Consider the following 19828-nt stretch of genomic DNA (forward strand, 5'->3'; position numbering starts at 1 on the left):
AGTTCCATGTTTCTTGTGAGGACAGGGAAATTAGGAGAGTTCCTTCATATTGTGAAATTACAGTCCTGTTTACGATTCTGTCTGGGATTCTGCAAACAGTTTGGCTGTCTTAGTATCAGAAAGCTGCAGAGAAGCAGAAGGGAATTCAGGAAAGGAAACAAAAATGTTGGCAGGTTGCTGTACCAGGAGAGATCCTTGGCTGAGTGAGTGACAGATGGTGTAGCAGAGAGAACAGAGGGCTGAGAGGTCAGGTCTGAGGAGAGGCAGCATGTGCTTAAAAAATGGACAAAAAACGGAGAATACACAGAAGCAGAGGTTTCCTACCCCAGTTTGTTTAGAAAAACAATGCTGGAAGGTCACCAGACTTAGAGCAATTTTAATGCTAGGGAATAAATACCCTACTAGCATAATGTAGAGATAAACAACAGGCCACTTTCTACAGCATGTGTTATATCCATCATTATAGATATCAGCTGCCTGAGACCTTTCCAGTTCTGGCAGGCTGTTTGTTCACCTTCTCATGTGGTCAGAAAGAACTGAGCAAGCACACCTTGTCACCTTGGCTGGATCAATGTGTGCACTGTGTCTACAAAAGCTGGCTGTCAGCTGTGCTGTGCTGACAACCAGTCTGGCTGTGGTGCCAGTGCCAGTGAGGGGAAATTCTGTTCTGCAGGCACTGTCCTGACACTGAAGGGAGCCGTGCTGACCTTCGCCTGCTTGGACTGCATGGGGACATTGACACACCGGCCCTATGAAGTCTGGAGGGACCCACACAGCGCTGATGACGGTGACAAAACAAGGAAAAGGAAACTTGTCATGCATTCCCCTTCCTCCTCCCAGGATATGGGTGATCATCAATTTGCAGTCATTTGTTCAGAAAAACAAGCCAAAGTCTTCTCATTGCCTTCCCAAACATGTCTTTATGTCCACAACATCACCGAAACGTCCTTTTTATTGCGAGCAGATGTGGTCACCCTCTGTAACAGCGTCTGTCTGGCGTGCTTTTGTGCTAATGGGCACATCATGACACTGAGGTACTTATCTAACTAATCTTGTGGCAAAACTAAGCAAAGAGGTGGCACAGTGCTGTCATATTCCACTTGTGTTTGCTCCAGAGTGCCTGATGCTCTGCATTAACTCCCTGGTGGGTGCATTTACTTCCCTGCCTTGATGCAGCCATACCTGATCCTTGGGCTGTCTCCACGTGGGGAGTTAAGGCAGGCAGGTGCACAGTAAAGCAAGCACCTGGTTTTTTCTAGTAATCCCCTACCTGTGACAGTTGATGGCTGGTGATTTTTAACTGTGATAAAAGAAAGCCCTGATAATTTTGCTCAGTTATGGTGGGTCAGGTGTAGAGAAGTATAGACCTCATCCACAGAAAGGGTTCTGTTTAACCTTTGTGAAGTACCAAGTCCCAATCTTGGCACTTCTGAAGATTTTCTGTTCAGAGCACTTGATTTCCTTTCCTTGTCCCCTCTCCCAGGGAGCTGACTGTGCAGTAGCCCTGCACTTGTGCCTTCACCTTGCTGCACCCTTTCCCTGGCCAGGCCATTTAAATTTGGGAAAGTACTGTCCAAAACAGCAAACCATGGGAAGCTGGAGGACAGCAAAGGCCATGTTGGAGGCTTTGTCCACAGGGTGGAAGCCGGGCCCTGCCAGGCCCTTTCCTACAGATGTCCCTGCAGGCTTTGCCCTGAAAATGACCCAGCCATGTGGCACAAGCCATCCCGTGCCACAGGCATATCCCTTATCCAGACAGTAGCAGAAGCCTTGGGGCCATGGAGGCAAGGCAGCTGAAACTTCTCCATGCAAGCAAACAAAATACGATGGGAACACAGCATTGTTATGGCAGAATTTTTCAGCTTAGAGCTGGACTTTAACTGTTGCAGTTATGAAGAGCATAAAGTGAAGTGTTGGTTTAAAATGCAGGCACAGAGCAGGTGTACCACGTGTGGCAGCTGGTGACTAACCTGGGAATCTGCTTCTCCTCAGTTTGCCCAGCCTTCGCCCGCTGCTGGACATCAACTATTTGCCTGTCACGGACATGAGGATAGCAAGGACCTTTTGTTTCACTAATGAAGGGCAGGCTTTGTACCTGAGCTCTCCCACAGAGATCCAGCGCCTGACATACAGCCAGGAGATGTGTGACAACCTGCAGGTAGGGCTCACACCTCACTCTGGTGTCTCTGTGTGGCAGGGATGGTGGCCTCACTCATCAGGGGTTGACTGGCCCTGATAAGGGCAGTGCTGCAGGGGCGGGGCAGATCTGTTCCTCTCCACTTGCCTTGACTGAATGGTGCCAAAGCAACAGAGAGGGGTCAGCAGCTCTCTTGTGCTTTGGGCTTTTTCAGGCACTGTCACCTGCACCTGTGCAAAAAATCTTAACAGTCTTAGAGATGGGCTGGTTTGGTTTGGTTATTTTACAATGAAAATGCAAATGAAAATGTCATTTACTGAAGAGAAGGAATTGTGAGAGGTTACAGGAAGAAACATGAGTAATAAAAGAAAAAAAAAAAAAAAGAGGGGGAATAAGTTCTGGGTTATATAATTAGCAGTGAACCAGAATGGAAGTATAAAAGAAATGGTCCTGCCAGCACTCATTATGCCCTAGGGAATAACATGTGCTGAGCTGCTCAACTCACATCACAGCACTGTCTGTCTCAAGTCTGAAAAGGCACTTTGAGGAGTGAGCATTGCACACCAGCTTTTGTGCACCAGAGAGAAGATTATTTTGCAAGGAGCCAATTTTAAAATAATCTAAAGGTTTGACCGATGCATCTTAGACTATGGACCTACAGCAAGAGGCTGTTACAAGTTAGATTTATTTTTTTTTTACCAGCCTTAACAGCATCATGCAATTACCAAGCAGAGGGAAACACAGCCCTTGCTTCTCTGTACTGCTGGACTGTGGCTGCTTTTATCTTGGCTTTTATGCAAAAAAAAGGTTTGCATGGTCACTATGTGTGTACAGAAAGCAGATGACCCAGCACCACCTGCTACCCAGGAAAACAAAGCTGGGCTGCATGAGAGCTCCACTTGGGCTCCAAGGGCTGCAGTAATTTTTCTCCCCCAAGCAGGTGACAGTGCAGAGGAGCAGTGGCTGTGAGTCACAGCGCAGTCCTCGCGCTCAGCCCCCAGGAGCGAGCGCTGTGTGCAGCACAGCAGCTGGATCTGCCTGCTGAGGCTTGGCTGAGCAAACACAGAGCTGAGCAACAGGGCAGAAGCTGTTCTCAGTGCACACAGCCCCCTGCTTTCAAACACTAACGGGACTGCACGCTTTTCCCATCAGTTTTTTCCAGAGACCCGGCTTTTCCTGGTACTGCTGCAAATGAATCTGAGCCTGACATTTGTTTGGAGTGACTGCTCCAAGATGTGGCACTAGAGCAGTGCCTTCAGCAGATGGGCTTGTTTAGCATTGCTGATGGCACACTAATGGGGTAGGGGAAGGTTGTAGGAAAGTAATGAATTTTGTTTAAAAATAAAAAAATCAACTAAAGGACAAACCACCAAACTCTGAATTGCTGGCAAGCAGTGAACGCAGGTGTGCTATAAAAAGAAAGCACAGTGACTGCCCAGCCTGGCTGGGTAATCACTAAAGCAAAATACATAATACTCAACAAATCGTTATTCAATTATAGTGTCACCTCTTCTGTTTCTAAGCAAAATGTGACCTTATCACTGGTGTTGTCATTCTGTATTAGCTGCAATTTTTTTTCTCTGGTAACAAACATGGGACTGGGCAGTGACAAACTGAGTCCCTTTGAATGCATGAGTGAGTCCAGGTAGCTCAAGCATTTGTCAGAATACACAAATATTACCCACACCATATGGTTCACACAACAGACTCTTTTAAAACTAGTTGATTAGATCCAGTGCATGTGGCTTGTTGATGAAAATCAAGAAAACACCTCGAGCTGCTTTCACCTCACTAACCTTTTATGTGGATGTTTTCCTGGCTTTACTAGGACATGCTTGGGGATTTGTTTACTCCTGTGGAAACACCAGAAGCCCAAAACAGAGGCTTTCTCAAAGGACTTTTTGGAGGAAGCGGACAAGCTTTTGACAGAGAGGAGCTTTGTGAGTAATTTATTGTTTGGGGTTTTTTTTTGGCAGAAATTCATTCTTGAGATCCCCTGCCCTTGTTATCTAGGAACGGAGCAGTCCACAAAGATTTAGGTGATTGATGAAAAGACCAAGTTGACCTAGTGGAGGAAGGGGAGGGTCTTGTCTGCCATTCCATAACTCCTTCACCTTGGCAACTCCTCTCGATCAGCTGAGTGGGGGGCACATGACTGCACTGCTGATGTGATGGTGACAGAGCAAAGCCTTCCACACGTGCCACAATGATGTCGCTGCTGCAGGGCTGCGGCTCAAGATTAAGGAGCACTGACTGGGCCAGGCCAGGAGCTCATCCCTGTCTCTCTGTCTGTCCATTTCTCCTTTGCAGTTGGCGAGGCCACGGCAGGAAAAGCCTCCCGCAGCCTCGCCCAGCACATCCCTGGGTCCGGCGGGATTGAGGGCGTGAGAGGAGCCGCGGGCGGGGTCATTGGGGACCTGACCCGTGCCCGCATTGCCCTGGACGAGAGGGGACAGAAGCTGGGAGAGCTGGATGAAAGGACTGCCAGCATGATGGCCAGTGCAGAGGCATTTTCCAAACATGCACACGAGGTAGGAGCCCCGGCACCCACACCCTGGAACTGGGAACTGCCGACACTGCCACCCAGCCTTTGCTTCCCTTTGGGAAAGCCAAGTGCCATTCTCTCCCTTCACCCGGTCCTGGTGTTGGAGGTGTGCTCATGTCAACTGGCATGGCATTGTTCCTGCTCCCAAACTATCAGAATGCCAAAAATAAACTGCCATTGCACATTTCCAGAAATGAGCATCCATTGTTAGCCTCTGAATTTAGAACATGGCACTTCTCATCTTGCCTTTCTCACTAATTCGTTATGATTTTTTAAGCCACTTAATGCAGCACATCCAAGCAGTAGGGCAGAAAACAGGTAGGTGGATGAGTATATAGGAACCTTTATGGATCTTACTGGGAAGAGGAGAACATTACTAGTACAGCCCTGTGGTACTGTTATGTAGAATAGGCCTTGCCAGGAATAGGAATAGCTTCTGTGCTTGGAGCTGGAAATGGAAAGCTTTTCCATCCCACGCTGTTAAGACTGGGAAAACTAAAGTGATTTTTCTTGAAGATAAAACAACATCAAAGCATACTTCCCCAAATGCACATTTTTTATTTAATGTGCATCATATCTCTGGACAAGACCTTTACATTTTTATTGGCTTTTGTAAGTGTGAGGCAGAAAGAACGTGCCCTGAAATGCAAGAAGTTTATATAGTCAGGGCATATCTTCTGTGCTTCATAGATAAGTGTCTTTTCATTCCTATAGAAAGCAAGTTCCTTTAATTTTTGAAGAAGAAAAATAGTTAAAGCTCCTCAGGAAAAATCTTGTAAAAACAGCGATAGCAGGTAATGCTTTTTTAATGTAATAACTATGAAATTAAATATGAGATCTCAGTGGACTCAAGACCTGCTGGCATTGTTAGTGAAGTATTGCATTGTTATGCATTTATTAATTCTGAAGTTTGGCACTTAATGGGCCTAGGTCATGTGTGGTCTCTCAAATGCAGGACAGTGTTTGATTGCCATTTGTTTGGTTTTTTCCCCGTCTCTGTAGGTGATGCTCAAATACAAGGACAAAAAGTGGTACCAGTTTTAGACTTTCAAAGAAGCTGCTTGTGGCTTTATTAAGAACACTGTTCAGGGAAGCAGCCTTTATTCCCAAATCTACCAGTCACTGGCCAGAGACAGTTTTTTCTCCTAGAAGATGTTCTCCTGTTACTATTATTGGATTCATCACAGTGGACGTCAAGGAGAAATTTTACAGACCGTGGGATGGAAGCTGGAATCATGAGGGTCTTTCCAACAGCTGACTCATGGGGTGGCCAATTTTTTCCTCAAAAGGAGCTCAACCATCACTGTGGCATGTAGTTTCTCAGAAGCTATAGGTATGAACTGTGGGGAGTGCGTCTGGTTAAAAATATTCTGTACAAACTCGAATGTTAATGCACTTATAAAACTTTGCATGACTAATTGCCAACTTAAAAAAAAAAAAAAAAAAAAAAAAAAGAGAAAAAGGAAGCATGTTGTGACCGAAGAAAAATGGAATTTATTTCTATTCTGAGGAAAAAAAAAAAAAAGAAAAAACACCTTAAATGACAAAAATCTTTATTTTTTAAAAGTGACATTATAAAAGGCCAGTACATTTCGAGCATGTTTGCTACTGTTCTCCACATAAAAATGAGTTGAGCTGCATTTTCTTATCTGCTATTTATTTCCCTTGAAAAGCCTTGCTGAAAAGCAGTGCTCCTTAACTCCTACCAGAAAAATAAATAAATTTAAAATCCTATCCCCAAAATATAACGATTTTGCAGGTAGCTGGACAGACACTATATAAAAAGTCATTAAGATGTGCATAGATGGTTTATTTGCAATTCAGAGCACATGACACATCACTCTAATCTATACTTTTTAAAATGTGCTCTAGATTCATCTGTTGTCCTTGAAGAGGGGCCGTGGCACTTTTCATCCCCGTGGAATCTGTATCACTTGGTTGCCTTATTTCTCAGTAGCAGGAATAGAAAACCAGCTTTGGAAAGCATTTCTTCAAGTTAGGAAAAGCAAGATGGGAAACCACAGTCCCATCAAACAGTGCTCACAGAGGCTGCTTAGCAGCTTGCAGAGCAGCTTAAGTGCTCAACTGAAATTATGAGAGGGGACCTGCACAGAAACCCCCCTAAAACCTGTGAGAGAGAGAGATTAGAGCCAGGAACAGGACACAATGGGCCAGGGAGGAGCATGGAAAACCATTGTCAACACACATATGGAACACAGATACAAAGTGACCCTTGCCAAAGGTGAGTGGCAATTTGTCCTCTGCTCACACTGCTACAGGTAATTTGCTTCTGCTTCAAAGTGGCTTGTTTGGTTTTTGCAATGAATGCTGCAGGAAACTCTGCAACCTGCAGCCACAGAAGGGAACAGTAAGCTGGATTTATTGCCTATCCTCCTGGAATGCTGCACCCTATTCTACAAGACTCACTGCCACATAGGTCAACTATTAAGTTAGAAATTTTTCCAAGATTGGCTTGGAAACAAGGCACTGAAGGGTTGTTTTCATGTGTCTGGACATAGTTTCAAATTAGAAAAAAGAAAGTGAGGAAAAACTAGAAAAACAGCCTTTAAATTTTTTCTATTAAAGGAATGTAACATCCTCTGTCCCCTCCAAGGAACCCTGATGGACACTGATGGAGACAGGCACCATCCCACTCCCACCTAGACCTTAACTTCCACTGGTGTTTGAGAGGGATCATCTGAACACTCAGATGAAACAAAGATGTCTTTTTCATCTCCTTCCTTTAGCTACAAGAAAATACAGCCCAGGAAGTTGTAGCATCCAAAGTCTGGCCCACTGCACAAGTTAAAGGGTTGGAAGAGATCTGAGGTGTTATGTTTTAAATTCCCATTGTAGCAGAACAGAATTTCATGATTTACAGGATTTTTGCCATAGACAAAAATCAAAATTATGGCCCTGACAGGTCTAGCTCAACTGGGAATGAGACTCCACAAGTTCCTCTGGCACAGGAGAAACTGCTCTATGTTGCCAGAACTGTAGAAATTTGCACAGAGAAAAGTCAAAGCCTGAGCACTGCCTGGGTTTCTGCTGAGAGCCAAGGAATTGGAGTTGTCCATGACCCAAGAGGATTTCTCTGTGTGTATGTGTGTAAGGATATGCCAAACTTGCCACTCTGATGCCAATAGCAACTGGGTTGGGGAATTCCTCCCAGGGGCTGGGTCACAGAAGTAACCACTTGTGCCTGTGAGGGAGCACTGCCCTAACAAGGCATGGAGAATGAGAAATAAAGAACATTAGAGCAATTTGATCCTCAGTTTAAACCTGTGTTCACTGGCCCTGTGCTCTGGCCTATAATACAAACCCACTGGTCTCTGGGCAACAAAATAATTTGGGGCAGCAAATGTCCAGCAGCCAGCTTATTTTCTATTGTGCCCCGGTGTGTGGCAGTCAGAAGCAGTCCCACAGGCTGATTGCAATCGTGGGATCTTGGAAGGAAATTTAAGAGCAACTTCTAACTGCCGATCACTGCAGCTCACCCAGAGAGAAAAGTGTCCTCAACAAGTCTTTTACACAAGGCCCAACTGACTCTGGCTGCCAACAGTCTCTAGTTTAACACCAGGGGGAAAAAAAAACAACCTGCCAGTAGATTTCCATTTGCATTTTTATGCAACAGAGAAACGAGAATTTAGCAGCCCTCAAACTCACAATTTTTAATACTAGACTTTTAAGCAAATTTTCTCTAGTACTCCCTATCAGGTCACAGCTTTCCACTCTTACATATTTTACATATTTCCAGGCAGTTACCAATTACTATTTCTGTTAAGTTCACCACTTGTGACTAGAATTATCAATTTTCTTGTAGTCTGTAGAGATCTAAAAAGTTGTATATGTTTGTATATAGAACATTCTATATATATAATATATATATGTAATGTATATGTTGTATAAGTTTGTTAGTGCACACTGTTAAATGCTTTCTATCAAGATTTACCATGTATGTGGAAAAAAACCCCATCACTTAAAAAGTTCAGTGAGGGAGGAAAAACTCTTGCCTGGGTGATTTATTGTGAAATGAGGGGGAGTGTGGGATTTTTGCAAGGCTTGCCCTGAACGCTGCTCGAGGCTGTCAGCGACAGGCATGAAGCTGCAGCATTCCCAGCAAGGAGCACAGCATCTGACTCTGAGAAAGACTAGGACTGTGACTGGCTGGAGGAAAACCAAGGACATTGGCTGTCATTGGATGTTGAAATCGTTCTGTGCTTTCACCTTTCCCACTCAGACAGCACCACCTCAAGCAAAATCCCAAGCTTAGATGTATCTTCAGCCTTGCAATCCTCAGCTGCACCGGGCCAGATTGGCTGGAAATATTAGTTCAGTTTAAAACGCTGTTTGTTCATTTAGATACTTTGTTCTCTCACCTTCTTCTCTCCAGGAGCTCTGTCACAATCACAAAACCAGTTACACAGAACTTCGAACAGCACACACACCTTTGGGTTTGACCAGATGTTTGTAATCTTATGTCTAGTGCTGTAGATAGACAGAGAAAATGCATTGAATTAGATTATTTATAAGTCTGCAGAGTTGGCAAGTCTTCAATGAAGTACAAGCTACTTTATTTATTAATAAAAAAATTAAATCCATACCTAGAGCTTTAACTTCAGTTGCAAATCTTCAATTAAAAGACATGACAATTGAAATTTTGAGAATCAGGTTTTGTTTTCTGTAATTACCTGTGGGGGAGGGGTTTAAGTTTTTTTACAGTTCTGCAGTTCGACTATCTACATCAATTAGTCATTCCTCCTTTCATGCCACAGTGTGTGCACAATGCAGGTGGGCATAGAAACCGTTTCTTTTTTTTCACTTCTGAGCTGCATCCAACCTCATGCCTCCTTCATATATAAAGTGTGTGTGTTGTAGCACAGGTGAAGCCCCAGTTTTTGGTTAATTATGCCCCTCAAACAGCCTGGGCCCTGCCCCACCCATCCTTTCCCACAGCCCAAAGGTGAATTCAAGCACAGCATATTTCAGTCCTGAATGGTTTTTGCCTTGGAAGGCTCTGGTAAGAGCACACTCTCTCTCATGAAGGAACTCGTGTGGACATTCATAGTCAACTCTTCCTCTTAGGTGTATAAGCAATAGTCACGTAAATGAGTGTTTCCATTCATGTGTTTTGTTTTGTGATTAAATCAACAAATCAAACGTTGTACTTTTTTAAATAGCAACAAATATTCAGTTTCAGTGTCAAGGAAATGTGGGCTGAGTATGTGTGTGGTTTGTTACCGAGTCATTACCTGTCTCAGAACAAAGGCTGATCTGGGGTGAACCACACACTCCTGTGCTAACCATGTCCTGTTTCCACAGGTATCCTAAATCAGTATCACAAAGCTAAGGCATCTTAAAGTGAGGCTGTTTCCAGCCCCCATTAACAATCAAAAAAACCAAAAAAACTGAGGGAAAGAAAATAAAGGAAAGAATTGATACTAGTTGGTGTAATCTCTTTTTTTCCAACTTCTACTCCTAGATTCTTTATAGTATTTCAAAGGTGCATGGTTTGTGTAGAGCCTTTGGCTGGAGTTTACACTTCTCATTCGAGAATACAAAAATTGCAGTGGTGGTTGTTGCCGGGGGTGGGATGGTCACCTCCCTTTCCTCAGCATCTCCTGCCATGCCCCAGCTGATGTTGCCATGCTCCACTGCAGGGAGCTCACGTGGAGCTCCTGCCATACCAGCCCCCCGGGGAATGTCACCCACCTTGGACCCGGGCTGCCAGCCAACCAAGAGCCCCTTCCCGTCACAGCCACCCACAGGCTGAGCTCTGGGAAGGGCAGGAGTGAGCTCACTGTAAGGGCTCTTCCCAAGAGCTGCTCTGCCAGGAGAAGCCCAAAATGTCAGCCAAAGGTGCTGAGCTCCCATCTCCTTCCTGTCAACTATGGACAGCTCTCTGGCTGAAATGCAAGCAGCATGGGAGAAAAGCAAAAGGACCAAACCAGATCAGATTACCAGTGCCATTATTTGTCACCTGCCAGTCACCGCTTCCAGTAGCCAGGGAGAAAAGGAAAGCTGCAGCAGAAAGACCAAGGCAAAACAAGCTTGTGGTCTGCATGTGAAGAAAGGACCAAGAGGCTGCAGCAAACACCAAAGGTGTGAGTTCCTGCTACCAAGACTGGGCCAGTTCTGCCCCATACCAGAAGCCAGCTGAATGCAAATTTGAGTCATTTTGAGCAGAAAGCAGATGGGAACCAACCAGACCAGGGCTGCTCAGCAGCTCCAGGTACAGGCTCTCCCTGTGAGGAGCTGGGTCCTGCAGGTTCCCATCATGTGAAGACAAGGCACTGCCAGCGACCACAGCTGTTTGCCAGGACTGCATCCCAACTGGATTTCTTTTGGTCGTTCAACTATCTACATCAATTAGTCATTCCTCCTTTCATGCCACAGTGTGTGCACAATGCAGGTGGGCATAGAAACCTTTTTTTTCACTTCTGAGCTGCATCCAACCTCACGCCTCCTTCATATATAAAGTGTGCGTGTTGTAGCACAGGTGAAGCCCCGGTTTTCGGTTAATTATGCCCCTCAAATAGCCTGGGCCCTGCCCCACCCATCCTTTCCCACAGCCCAAAGGTGAATTCAAGCACAGCATATTTCAGTCCTGAATGGTTTTTTGTCCCTGCTGGTGCAGGAGCCAGGCAAGCGCAGCGCAGGGCTGAGCTGCAGTAGGAATTCTGTGTGCACCAAGGGCCAAGGCTGTCAACTGCTGTAACAAACAGAACTTACCCCTTCTGCAGCATTCATTTGTCCTTGTGCCAGGCTGTGCCAGCTGACAGGAGGCTGGAATGGGCTGTGAAACACACAAACAAGCTGAGGAGCAAACGCTACCAGGTGTACCCCATCCTGATTTCACAGAGACTGAGACTAACCTGCACTCTGGTTATTGGGTCCTGAATTAAATAAAATGCCCTCAGCCAACCAGAAGTGGGGGGAAAGGAGCCCACAGGCAAAACCAGGTAAGTAATGTGAGCAGCCAGGTTCCTTTCTACCACCCTCAGAAAACAACATAAACCCTTTTCTGCAGTTCTGGACAGTGCCTCTGCTTACCTGACTTAGGGAGACTGAGCGGTGGAAGCAGAAGAGGGCTAAGAGTTAAAATCTAATCAGAATTGAGGAATGTAAATAGCAGCAATCAGAAAACAGCTCAGAGCCAGTCCTAGTAACAGGACTCAAACGCCACAGTGGCTACCTCTTATCATTTGCTCCAAATTACTGCTTAATTAAAATGAACCCATCGAGTTTGTTAGTCAAAATAAGTTTGGGTACATGTTAATCCCCTTACTGATTAGCATCACCCCCTTCTGAGAGCTTGCTGAGAAATATATGTGAGATCCATCCTTTGGAAATTCTGAAGGCAGTGTGTGGGAGAGGAATATTGTAATGTGCCAAAGAACAAGCAGCCCAAATGACAGCAGCCCCAGTGAGGCCTGCAATAGGGCACAGGTGTGTCCCTGCGGGACACCCAGGACAGGAAATCATTAGGCCATGTAAATTGATAATGAGTCCAAGCCAGCATCTTCACAGCAGAGCACACAAATGGTCAGGCACCGGGGTGCCGAGGCTCGGATCTGTCAGTAACAAAAGCTTTAATAAAGTAAGAAAAAAGACAATGCTGTGGATAAAGAGCTCAGCCATCAGGTGACAGATGTCATAGATAGCCATGGCATAGAGCAGGCACGAAGAAAACAAAGAAATCTCAGTGTGTGGTGGAATACAGAACAGGAAAGAAGGCCAAGACAGTGCTGAGAGGGCCAGTCAAGGCAGCCTCATCTGGGGCACAAGAGGCAGGTGTAGGATCAGAGTAAGGGCTGCAGCCTTTTGTAAGGAGGCCCCATTAACATCCTTGAACACTCCCTCTGTTCTCCAGCCCTCGGTGCCGGCTACTTCTGATGTCAGGATAATGGCCCTGCCAAAAGCGCTGCATTTGAAGTTAACGATGCCGAGCCCCCTCTCAGGCTGCTGAAAGCCAAGTGTGCATCCTCTCAGATCAGGCTGAAAAAGCAACTTCAAAAGTACACTGCTCAAAAAGGACCCAGCAGAAGTTCAGAAATGAAAGGATAATTAGGGGCTTGAAAACTTCTCACAGGAGGCAAGAATGGAAAGATGGAGATTGATTACATTAGGGAGGAACTGCAGAAAAAAAGACATGATACAATAATTAGAGGCATAAGGAAGATGAAGGGAGGCATTTGTCCTCCCTTTCTTGTAAGATACAAGGGGCTAGACGATGAGATGACAGAATCCAAGGTCAGGCATTGTGTGAAGTTAACAAAAGCAGCTGAACTTGTGTAACCATCACAACTGTCTGGAAGGGAAATGAAAACATGTGATGTGAGATTTAGCCAGACCAGAAGGTATTAGTGGGGAGAGTAATGCCAAATAGTGGCAGATTAATTCTCTGCAAGCTCCTTCCTTGCCCTTTCCTTTGAAGGATCTGATCCCGGCTCAGCTTGACAAGCCCAAACTCCCGGGAAAACTTTCTGCCTGATCATAGGGTCAGAGCCAAAGACACTGAGGCAAAGAGTGGGGGAAATCTGAGCAGGTTTTAGTGGGGCTGCCAACAGGCAGGTGTGAGGCTTCCTTAGGAGAATGGTCTCTGAATGAAGAGCCACAGGTCACCATCACCAGTGTCCCAACTCCTCTCAAACACACCAGACCTCAAACACCAGCACAGCTGCCATGCCAGCTGGCCAGACTGAGAGTTTCCTTCTTCACAAAAATACACATTGCCATGAAGTTTTTAACCAATTCACTGAGCTTTAGTCTTTAAAATGTGTCTGCTGGTGATTTTGAATTAACTCTAAGAGACTCCAAACAATATCCCTCTTGAGGCCAGTTGGCAAAGTAGCAGGAGGATGGATTACAGCAGTCAGTCATCAGAATATTTTCTGAAAAGTCAGAGGCCAACCACGCAGAGGTTCCACTCATTGTGAGCACTGCACAGCTGCTCAGTGAGAAATCCAGCCAACTGTAAATCCAGCACCTGAGTGTCATCAGCAGAATCCAGCAGAAGATAATCCTGGCAGAGGCCTGCAAAATCCTACATCAAATACAATCACAATGACTTTGCCTTAGACAATTATACGCATGCATTATGCCAAATTATGTTTGCACCTTGTTTTAATCATGTAATCCAGCTCATTTCATATGTAATTAATTCATTAGGCTTTGGGGGGTTGTACAAGAAGATCAAGCACATTTTAACAATTCATTTAAATATCCTTATTTTAACAATTAATAATTTCACAGTTCTGTAAACACACTTCAGTGCTCTGACTGAGCTCTGGAGGGTTTGGGTTTGGTGAGTTCATACCAGCTTCCACCACATGTCTCAGAAGGCAGCTTGGTACCCTGCCATGAGAAACACAACTCAGGAGGATCACACCGCCAGCAGGTGATCACAGCCTTGTCCTGCCCAGCCCATGGTGCCTTCTGCCTCACCATGCACAGGAAAGTCACACAGCATTGTCACAGCTCCAGGTCCTGCAGGTCTCCCCAGCTGGGGCCAATTTTCACTTTAACATTCAGTTTCACTGAGAGTTTGATGGCGTTTTCCATCTCGTGTTTCACGATCTGAGCAACCTAGGAGGAAACATCAGGCATCAGACACACACACAACTTCAGTGCTCTGGGTTTCTGTCAATAGCTGGGGCAGACAGACACCTGGAATCCTCTCCTGCATTTATTTGCACTGACTTACCACCGATGGGAATGCAGCCAAATCCTGATTAGTGTTCACGAATGGAGAAACTGTATAAAGCCAGTGAGATTTTATGCAGCACAGAGCTGTGACTGGTTCTGCAGTGTTTAAGACTGCTCAAAAAAGGGGCCAAGATTAACTTTCTGTTAAACACTTGAGAGCCCTGAAGAGTCTCATCTTTCACTCAGCTGCATAACTCTTAAGTGTTTCATGGAGTCTGTTCTGAAAACTTCAATGTACTGAAAGCAGGACACAAAAGAAATTTGCCAGAAGCAAAGAACGGTGGCTCCTCCGCGTTGTGCCAGCTTGAAAAGCACTCTGTGAAAAACAAATCATAAACCTCTGGGAAAGCAGCTCACATTCCATGTGGGTGCTACAAATACTGCCCAGGTTCCCTCTCTCTGTTTAGTTAAGGCAACTCCTGCCCTCTAGTAAACAGATGAGGTAACTGTTCTCTGCTCCCCAGAAATAGTCATAAGAAAACACTCATTGCAGTGCACAGTTAGAAGACCAGAAATTGTTTCTTTCTCCAGCTGTTTGGATTACAAGAGACTGGATTTTTTTTCTCCTGACTGTAAAAACGTACCCTGGACAAAGGTATTCCCTTTCCTCCCACAAGACCTATGCAAAATCCAGCCTGTCCTGGATTGCTTCTTTGAATGAATCTTTAAATCCACACCCATCCCATGAACCTTTCCAGAGTTAAGTGAAAAGAGGCTTTGAAATTATCGTGATTCCTCAGCTCAGCTAGAAGCCACCCTGGCAATTGTTCAAGCTGTCTGACCTTTCCATGTGTTTTCACAATTTCCTCACACGTAGCCACCATTAAAATTCCTCCACAGTTTTGGGTGGGGAATGGAGGAGGGGATTTGAGGAGATCAGAGCACAAGACCTGACAACAGCATGAAGAACTAGGGGAAGACTGGTCTTCCAAACCCCTATGCCCTTACATACTGCATTTCAAAATGATCTTGATAACCTAGAAAAATGCTTTGAAATTGGATGTAATTCAGCACAGACTACAGCACAGAGAAAGAAGCAGGATAGAGAATTAGGACAGAAATAATCTACTGTTCAAAAATAGGATGAAAAATAACTGCCGGGGCAGGAAAAAAATGGGGTTATCAGAGATTAAAAACTGAACAGGGCCTAAGCAAGGCACACTGCTGTGAGAAAACAAGGAAATGAAATTCTGGAACATAGAAACTGTTGCCTGCATGACACACAAATCAATTTTCCACTCTATTCAAACCACTCCAGCCTTGATCAAGTTTGGGGCCCAGCAGATAAAAAGAAACTTGAACCATACAGAAGGAGATTCTCTGAGAATGGTCACAAGTCCAGCACATGGCACCAGCAAAGAAGATCTGATTAGGGCTGCTGCACCTAGAACCAGGGACAGCAGCTGTGCTGCAGGGGAGACAGGAAAACTCGCTGATTTAAGCAACTGCCTAGAAAACTCTAAGGAGAAATATATCTGAAGGAAGTTAGAAAAGCTGGTAATAATTGCTCTTGAAGTTGAGGTAGTTAAGGAAATAAATAGAATCCAATAAATAATAAGCAAATCCAGTTCTCCTGGGAACATCATGATAAACCGGAGTCGGTATTTAAAGATGTTAAAGCCTATACTCAGGGGATTTCAGTCTTCTACAGGAAGAATATTAGAAGCCTTTTTGTCTCAAAACCAGCCTGCCTAGATTGAAGCAGCAGATGTCTGAACAAAACTGGCAAAATGAGAAAAAGCTCGAGCTGAGATTCAAGCCAAAAATATCAAACCTTTTGTTTTTATTTACATGAATGTATCTATATTATTAATGAATATACTCACTTATATTCTTTGTATTTTATTAGTACATATTTATTAATATATACATGCATGCTCAGGCCAGTCAGCACTGCTGAAAGCTCTGTCAGACTAGGAGATACTGCTTGCCATTAGGAGATGACCTTTTGTCATTAGCCATGTGCCTGTGCAGAAGTGGAAGAAAGACACCCCAAGATATGGAAGCAAGGGCTGGGAACCTCCCTGTGTTCTGCTCAGGACTTGGGAAACACTGAGCTGCCAACAGCCACCTCAAACACTGCCCCTGAGAGCTGGCACACAGACTGCTCTGTGCCCAGGCCTTCAGGGTGGAAGGGCACTCACACACACACACACAGGCATTAAGGGCACTTGAAAACCACCGAGCATCTTCATTGTACCTACCCCGCTGCCAACCAGCACCACAATGCTCCTACCAGGAAGACAGGTAGGTAGGGAATGAGGAAATGAGTGCTAAAAGGATAGAACCCTCCTTTCCCTGCAGAGAGCACAAACCACAGCTAATACATGTTCTGAATTAGGCACCAGAGCATAAGCAGGGAGGCAAAAAGTCCTCCAGATGAGGAAACACTTCCCTCTACACCTGTCAACAATACTAAGCCACTTGACTCATCAAGCCTCACAGAGAAGTTGCATAAACTGCTGTTACAAGCAACAAAGCACACACTGAAAATGAACTTCAGCCATGAGCATGGTTTGAATCAAAAAATCAAGGGATCAAGCACGCAAACGTGTTTTTTTCATCCAACTGAACTTTGCTTTCACAGCCCTTTCAGCACCCAGGGAGGGGGGATGTGAGCTCCTTGGAAGGAAGGCTTGTTTGAAATACAGTAAATGCAGCAGAGCTGAAAGAGGAACTGCAGGGCTTTACCTGGATGACATCATCCTCTGCAACCTCATAGAGGAGCTCATCGTGCAGCTGGAGGATGAAGAAGCCTCCTCTGATGGGATGTAACATCCCTGTGTTTCTCCTCCTCAACAGCCTTCCTGCACAGGTGAAGAGCAGAGTTTGTTAGGCACCATCATACAAAAGTGTGTGTTTCTTTTATCAAAAACCTTTGCACATTCCTAATGCTGAGAAAAAGAACGTGAGGACCTTGAAAATTAAAAAGCCCACGCCTACAGACAAAACCACAAATCATGGCTATTCTATAAATATTTGTACAGCTACTGAGGGAAAAAATGTTAATGAAAAGTAACTAAAATACACACATTTCAGCCTTACAATATAAAGACATGAATCAGAACAGAAGCAAGAGACAGTTTTGTTTCCTGAACCATCTGTTTTGAAAGTAAATTTTAAACAAAATCATGCAAAGTTTAATCAGAAGCTGGTTTACAACATTCTCTCTGGCAATGAATTAGGATTCTGCTTTTCTTCCAGGAACATTTTAATGGCTAGTTTAAGAAAGCAGTCAGCCCCCTGCAAAATGCAGTTTCTGAAGCTGTAGCTCCTGAGTAGAAGGAGGAAGGAAAAAAAGAGCAGTTATAGAATAAACAAGTAAGCAGCTGACAAAACCAAGATCCTGGTGGACCTTCCCTGACAAAAAAAAGAATTTTAAAAACCCTTCCATGGTAAAAGCTGTCAGTGTTTTAAAATAAACAAACACAACCTCACACACAGAGACTCAAAAGTTATTTATTTCTCAGGTTAGCTGACAGGAGGACTTCAGTTCACAGAAAGGGTTTCAAGCCATCATCAGTTCCTCACACTGAGGCAGCAATGTTGAAGCAGCCACGTGATGCAGGATGCTCCTCTGATGGCACAGGCATTTCTAACTTGCTGAAAAAGAATTCCTTCCAGTTCTTGAAACACTCAGTATCAGAGCAGGGGAAAACTGTCACAAATGCATCTACACACTCCCCTACAATTACACTGGCCAAAGGTCAGCAGTTTCTGCCCCCAGGAGGGGTGAGAAGCTTGCCAAGCAAGTGCCTTCTACTCATAGCTGACCTCTGAATCTGGTCTCTCCAAAATAAACTCCCTGACACGTTTTTAGAGGTTTGGCAATTAATTATTTCATTTCCAAATCATACTCTTCATATTAAGACAGCTTCATGTTTCAAATGAAGCACAAGAACTATCAAAGAAATATAGCCCTCCATTTCTTAACTAGTCTTTCTAAAACACACCTGATGAACAATACACCATCTACATTAACCTAAAAAAAGTCTTTGTGGCATTTCTCTGGGAATGAGCACCCCAGCAGAGCTTTGCTATCTACAGACAGGCAAAACTTCTGCTGATAAGTGCTTCATATGATACTCTTGTGAAGTCTGTGTACATTAAACTCCAGCCAACAAATTCCAGACTTAATTCTGACCAAAAAATGTACTTTTAGAACCAGAAGTCATCCCATTCAATTTTTTTCACTGCCTCTGAAGCCAGAGTCTCTGCTCAGTTCCTCCTTCCCACTTCTGAACAATTCTACGGTGGCATCACAGACTACATCAGACATGAACTCTCACAGCCAACCCTTGCAAGACCTGCTCTGAGGTAACTGGAGTCTCTGTTCTGGTCATGCTTGCTTTAGTTTATTGAGCAGACATTCTTCCTCTTTCCTGATGACTTTTTTTGCACCTTTAAGACAGACTTACCACTGTCAGAAAATAAAACTTCTCCCACCTCTAGGTCCAAAGGCACTAACTTTCTTTTTTTTTTTTTTTTTTATTAACATTAGTAACACTGAAAATCTTGCTCTAGTGTGCAAAGAAGAGGCAACCATACCAGTCTTATCTCTTGGGAAGGAGCTCTGCAGATGTCCATGGGACTTGATCACAGAGGAGAAAGCTTCCAGGCGTCTCTGAATATTCACAGTGGCTGTTTTGACAATATCTGCAGCAGATCCCTGAACAGTTGTATTCACAGCCTGGCGCTCTGCCTGAACAGAAAGAGTTGTTCTCAAAACTCACCCCCCCAAAAATCAAATCCAGCATGTCACATGTACTTAATTAAAAGTTATGCATGGAGTAAAACCTCCAAATAAAGAGTTTGTTCTATCTGCCTGAAAGAAAGACACATTACAGACTAGCTGCAGACACAAAATTTCTACAGGCACCTGAGAAAATTCCATAAATTTAAAATTAATGAATATCAAGGGTAATAACCTGCAAGAGTCACAATCCACAAGAAGGAGAAGGATATACCCACGGTAAGAGTTTCAAGGGGAGTGGAAAAGTCTCAGTTAACCTAAGCACCATCTATCTTCAAAGCCATAAGGGATGGACAACTGAAGGCAAGAAACTGGACTTCATGGACTAACAATCTGGTCAGCCACACTAAATCCTGACTGCCAGAGCATTACAGCTGTGCAAAAACACACCAGACCACCATTTTTTTCAACACAAGCAACTTCTCTACTAATCCCCTTCTCAGACAAGAAAACTGTATTCAAAGCTTCTTCTTTGTTTAGAGCTGAAACAGGTACAAAGAATTACAAGGATGCTGAAATGAAAGTGAAGATAATTCATTAACTAGTCTTTAATATGATGTTAAAGACTAAATCATCTCCAAAGCTTCCTGCTGAAGTATTTTTCAGATCAAATTGTCCATTATTTTCAAAAGTTTTTTGAAAGCCTCCTCATTTCCCTGTCAACTATTTGGAACATAAATTCTCC

At 44.3% G+C, this 19828-nt stretch overlaps 2 protein-coding genes across 2 annotated transcripts in view; one reads left to right on the forward strand and one right to left on the reverse strand.

Annotated features, from left to right (window-relative positions):
• The window catches only part of STXBP5L (syntaxin binding protein 5L), a 180422-nt gene extending 172858 nt beyond the window's left edge, over nucleotides 1-7564 (forward strand). The window contains 5 exon segments of the mRNA XM_066341019.1: nucleotides 674-1034; nucleotides 1993-2158; nucleotides 3966-4077; nucleotides 4448-4668; nucleotides 5685-7564. Coding sequence (XP_066197116.1) covers nucleotides 674-1034; nucleotides 1993-2158; nucleotides 3966-4077; nucleotides 4448-4668; nucleotides 5685-5726 — 902 coding nt within the window. The 3' untranslated portion in view covers nucleotides 5727-7564.
• A 6207-nt stretch (nucleotides 7565-13771) lies between these two features.
• The window catches only part of POLQ (DNA polymerase theta), a 51960-nt gene continuing 45903 nt past the window's right edge, over nucleotides 13772-19828 (reverse strand). Inside the window, 3 exon segments of the mRNA XM_066338408.1 lie at nucleotides 13772-14270; nucleotides 17082-17197; nucleotides 18939-19092. Of these exon segments, the coding sequence (XP_066194505.1) occupies nucleotides 14157-14270; nucleotides 17082-17197; nucleotides 18939-19092 (384 nt within the window). The 3' untranslated portion in view covers nucleotides 13772-14156.

Source organism: Sylvia atricapilla, chromosome 2 (genome assembly GCF_009819655.1).
Source record: "Sylvia atricapilla isolate bSylAtr1 chromosome 2, bSylAtr1.pri, whole genome shotgun sequence".
Lineage (NCBI taxonomy): Eukaryota > Metazoa > Chordata > Aves > Passeriformes > Sylviidae > Sylvia > Sylvia atricapilla.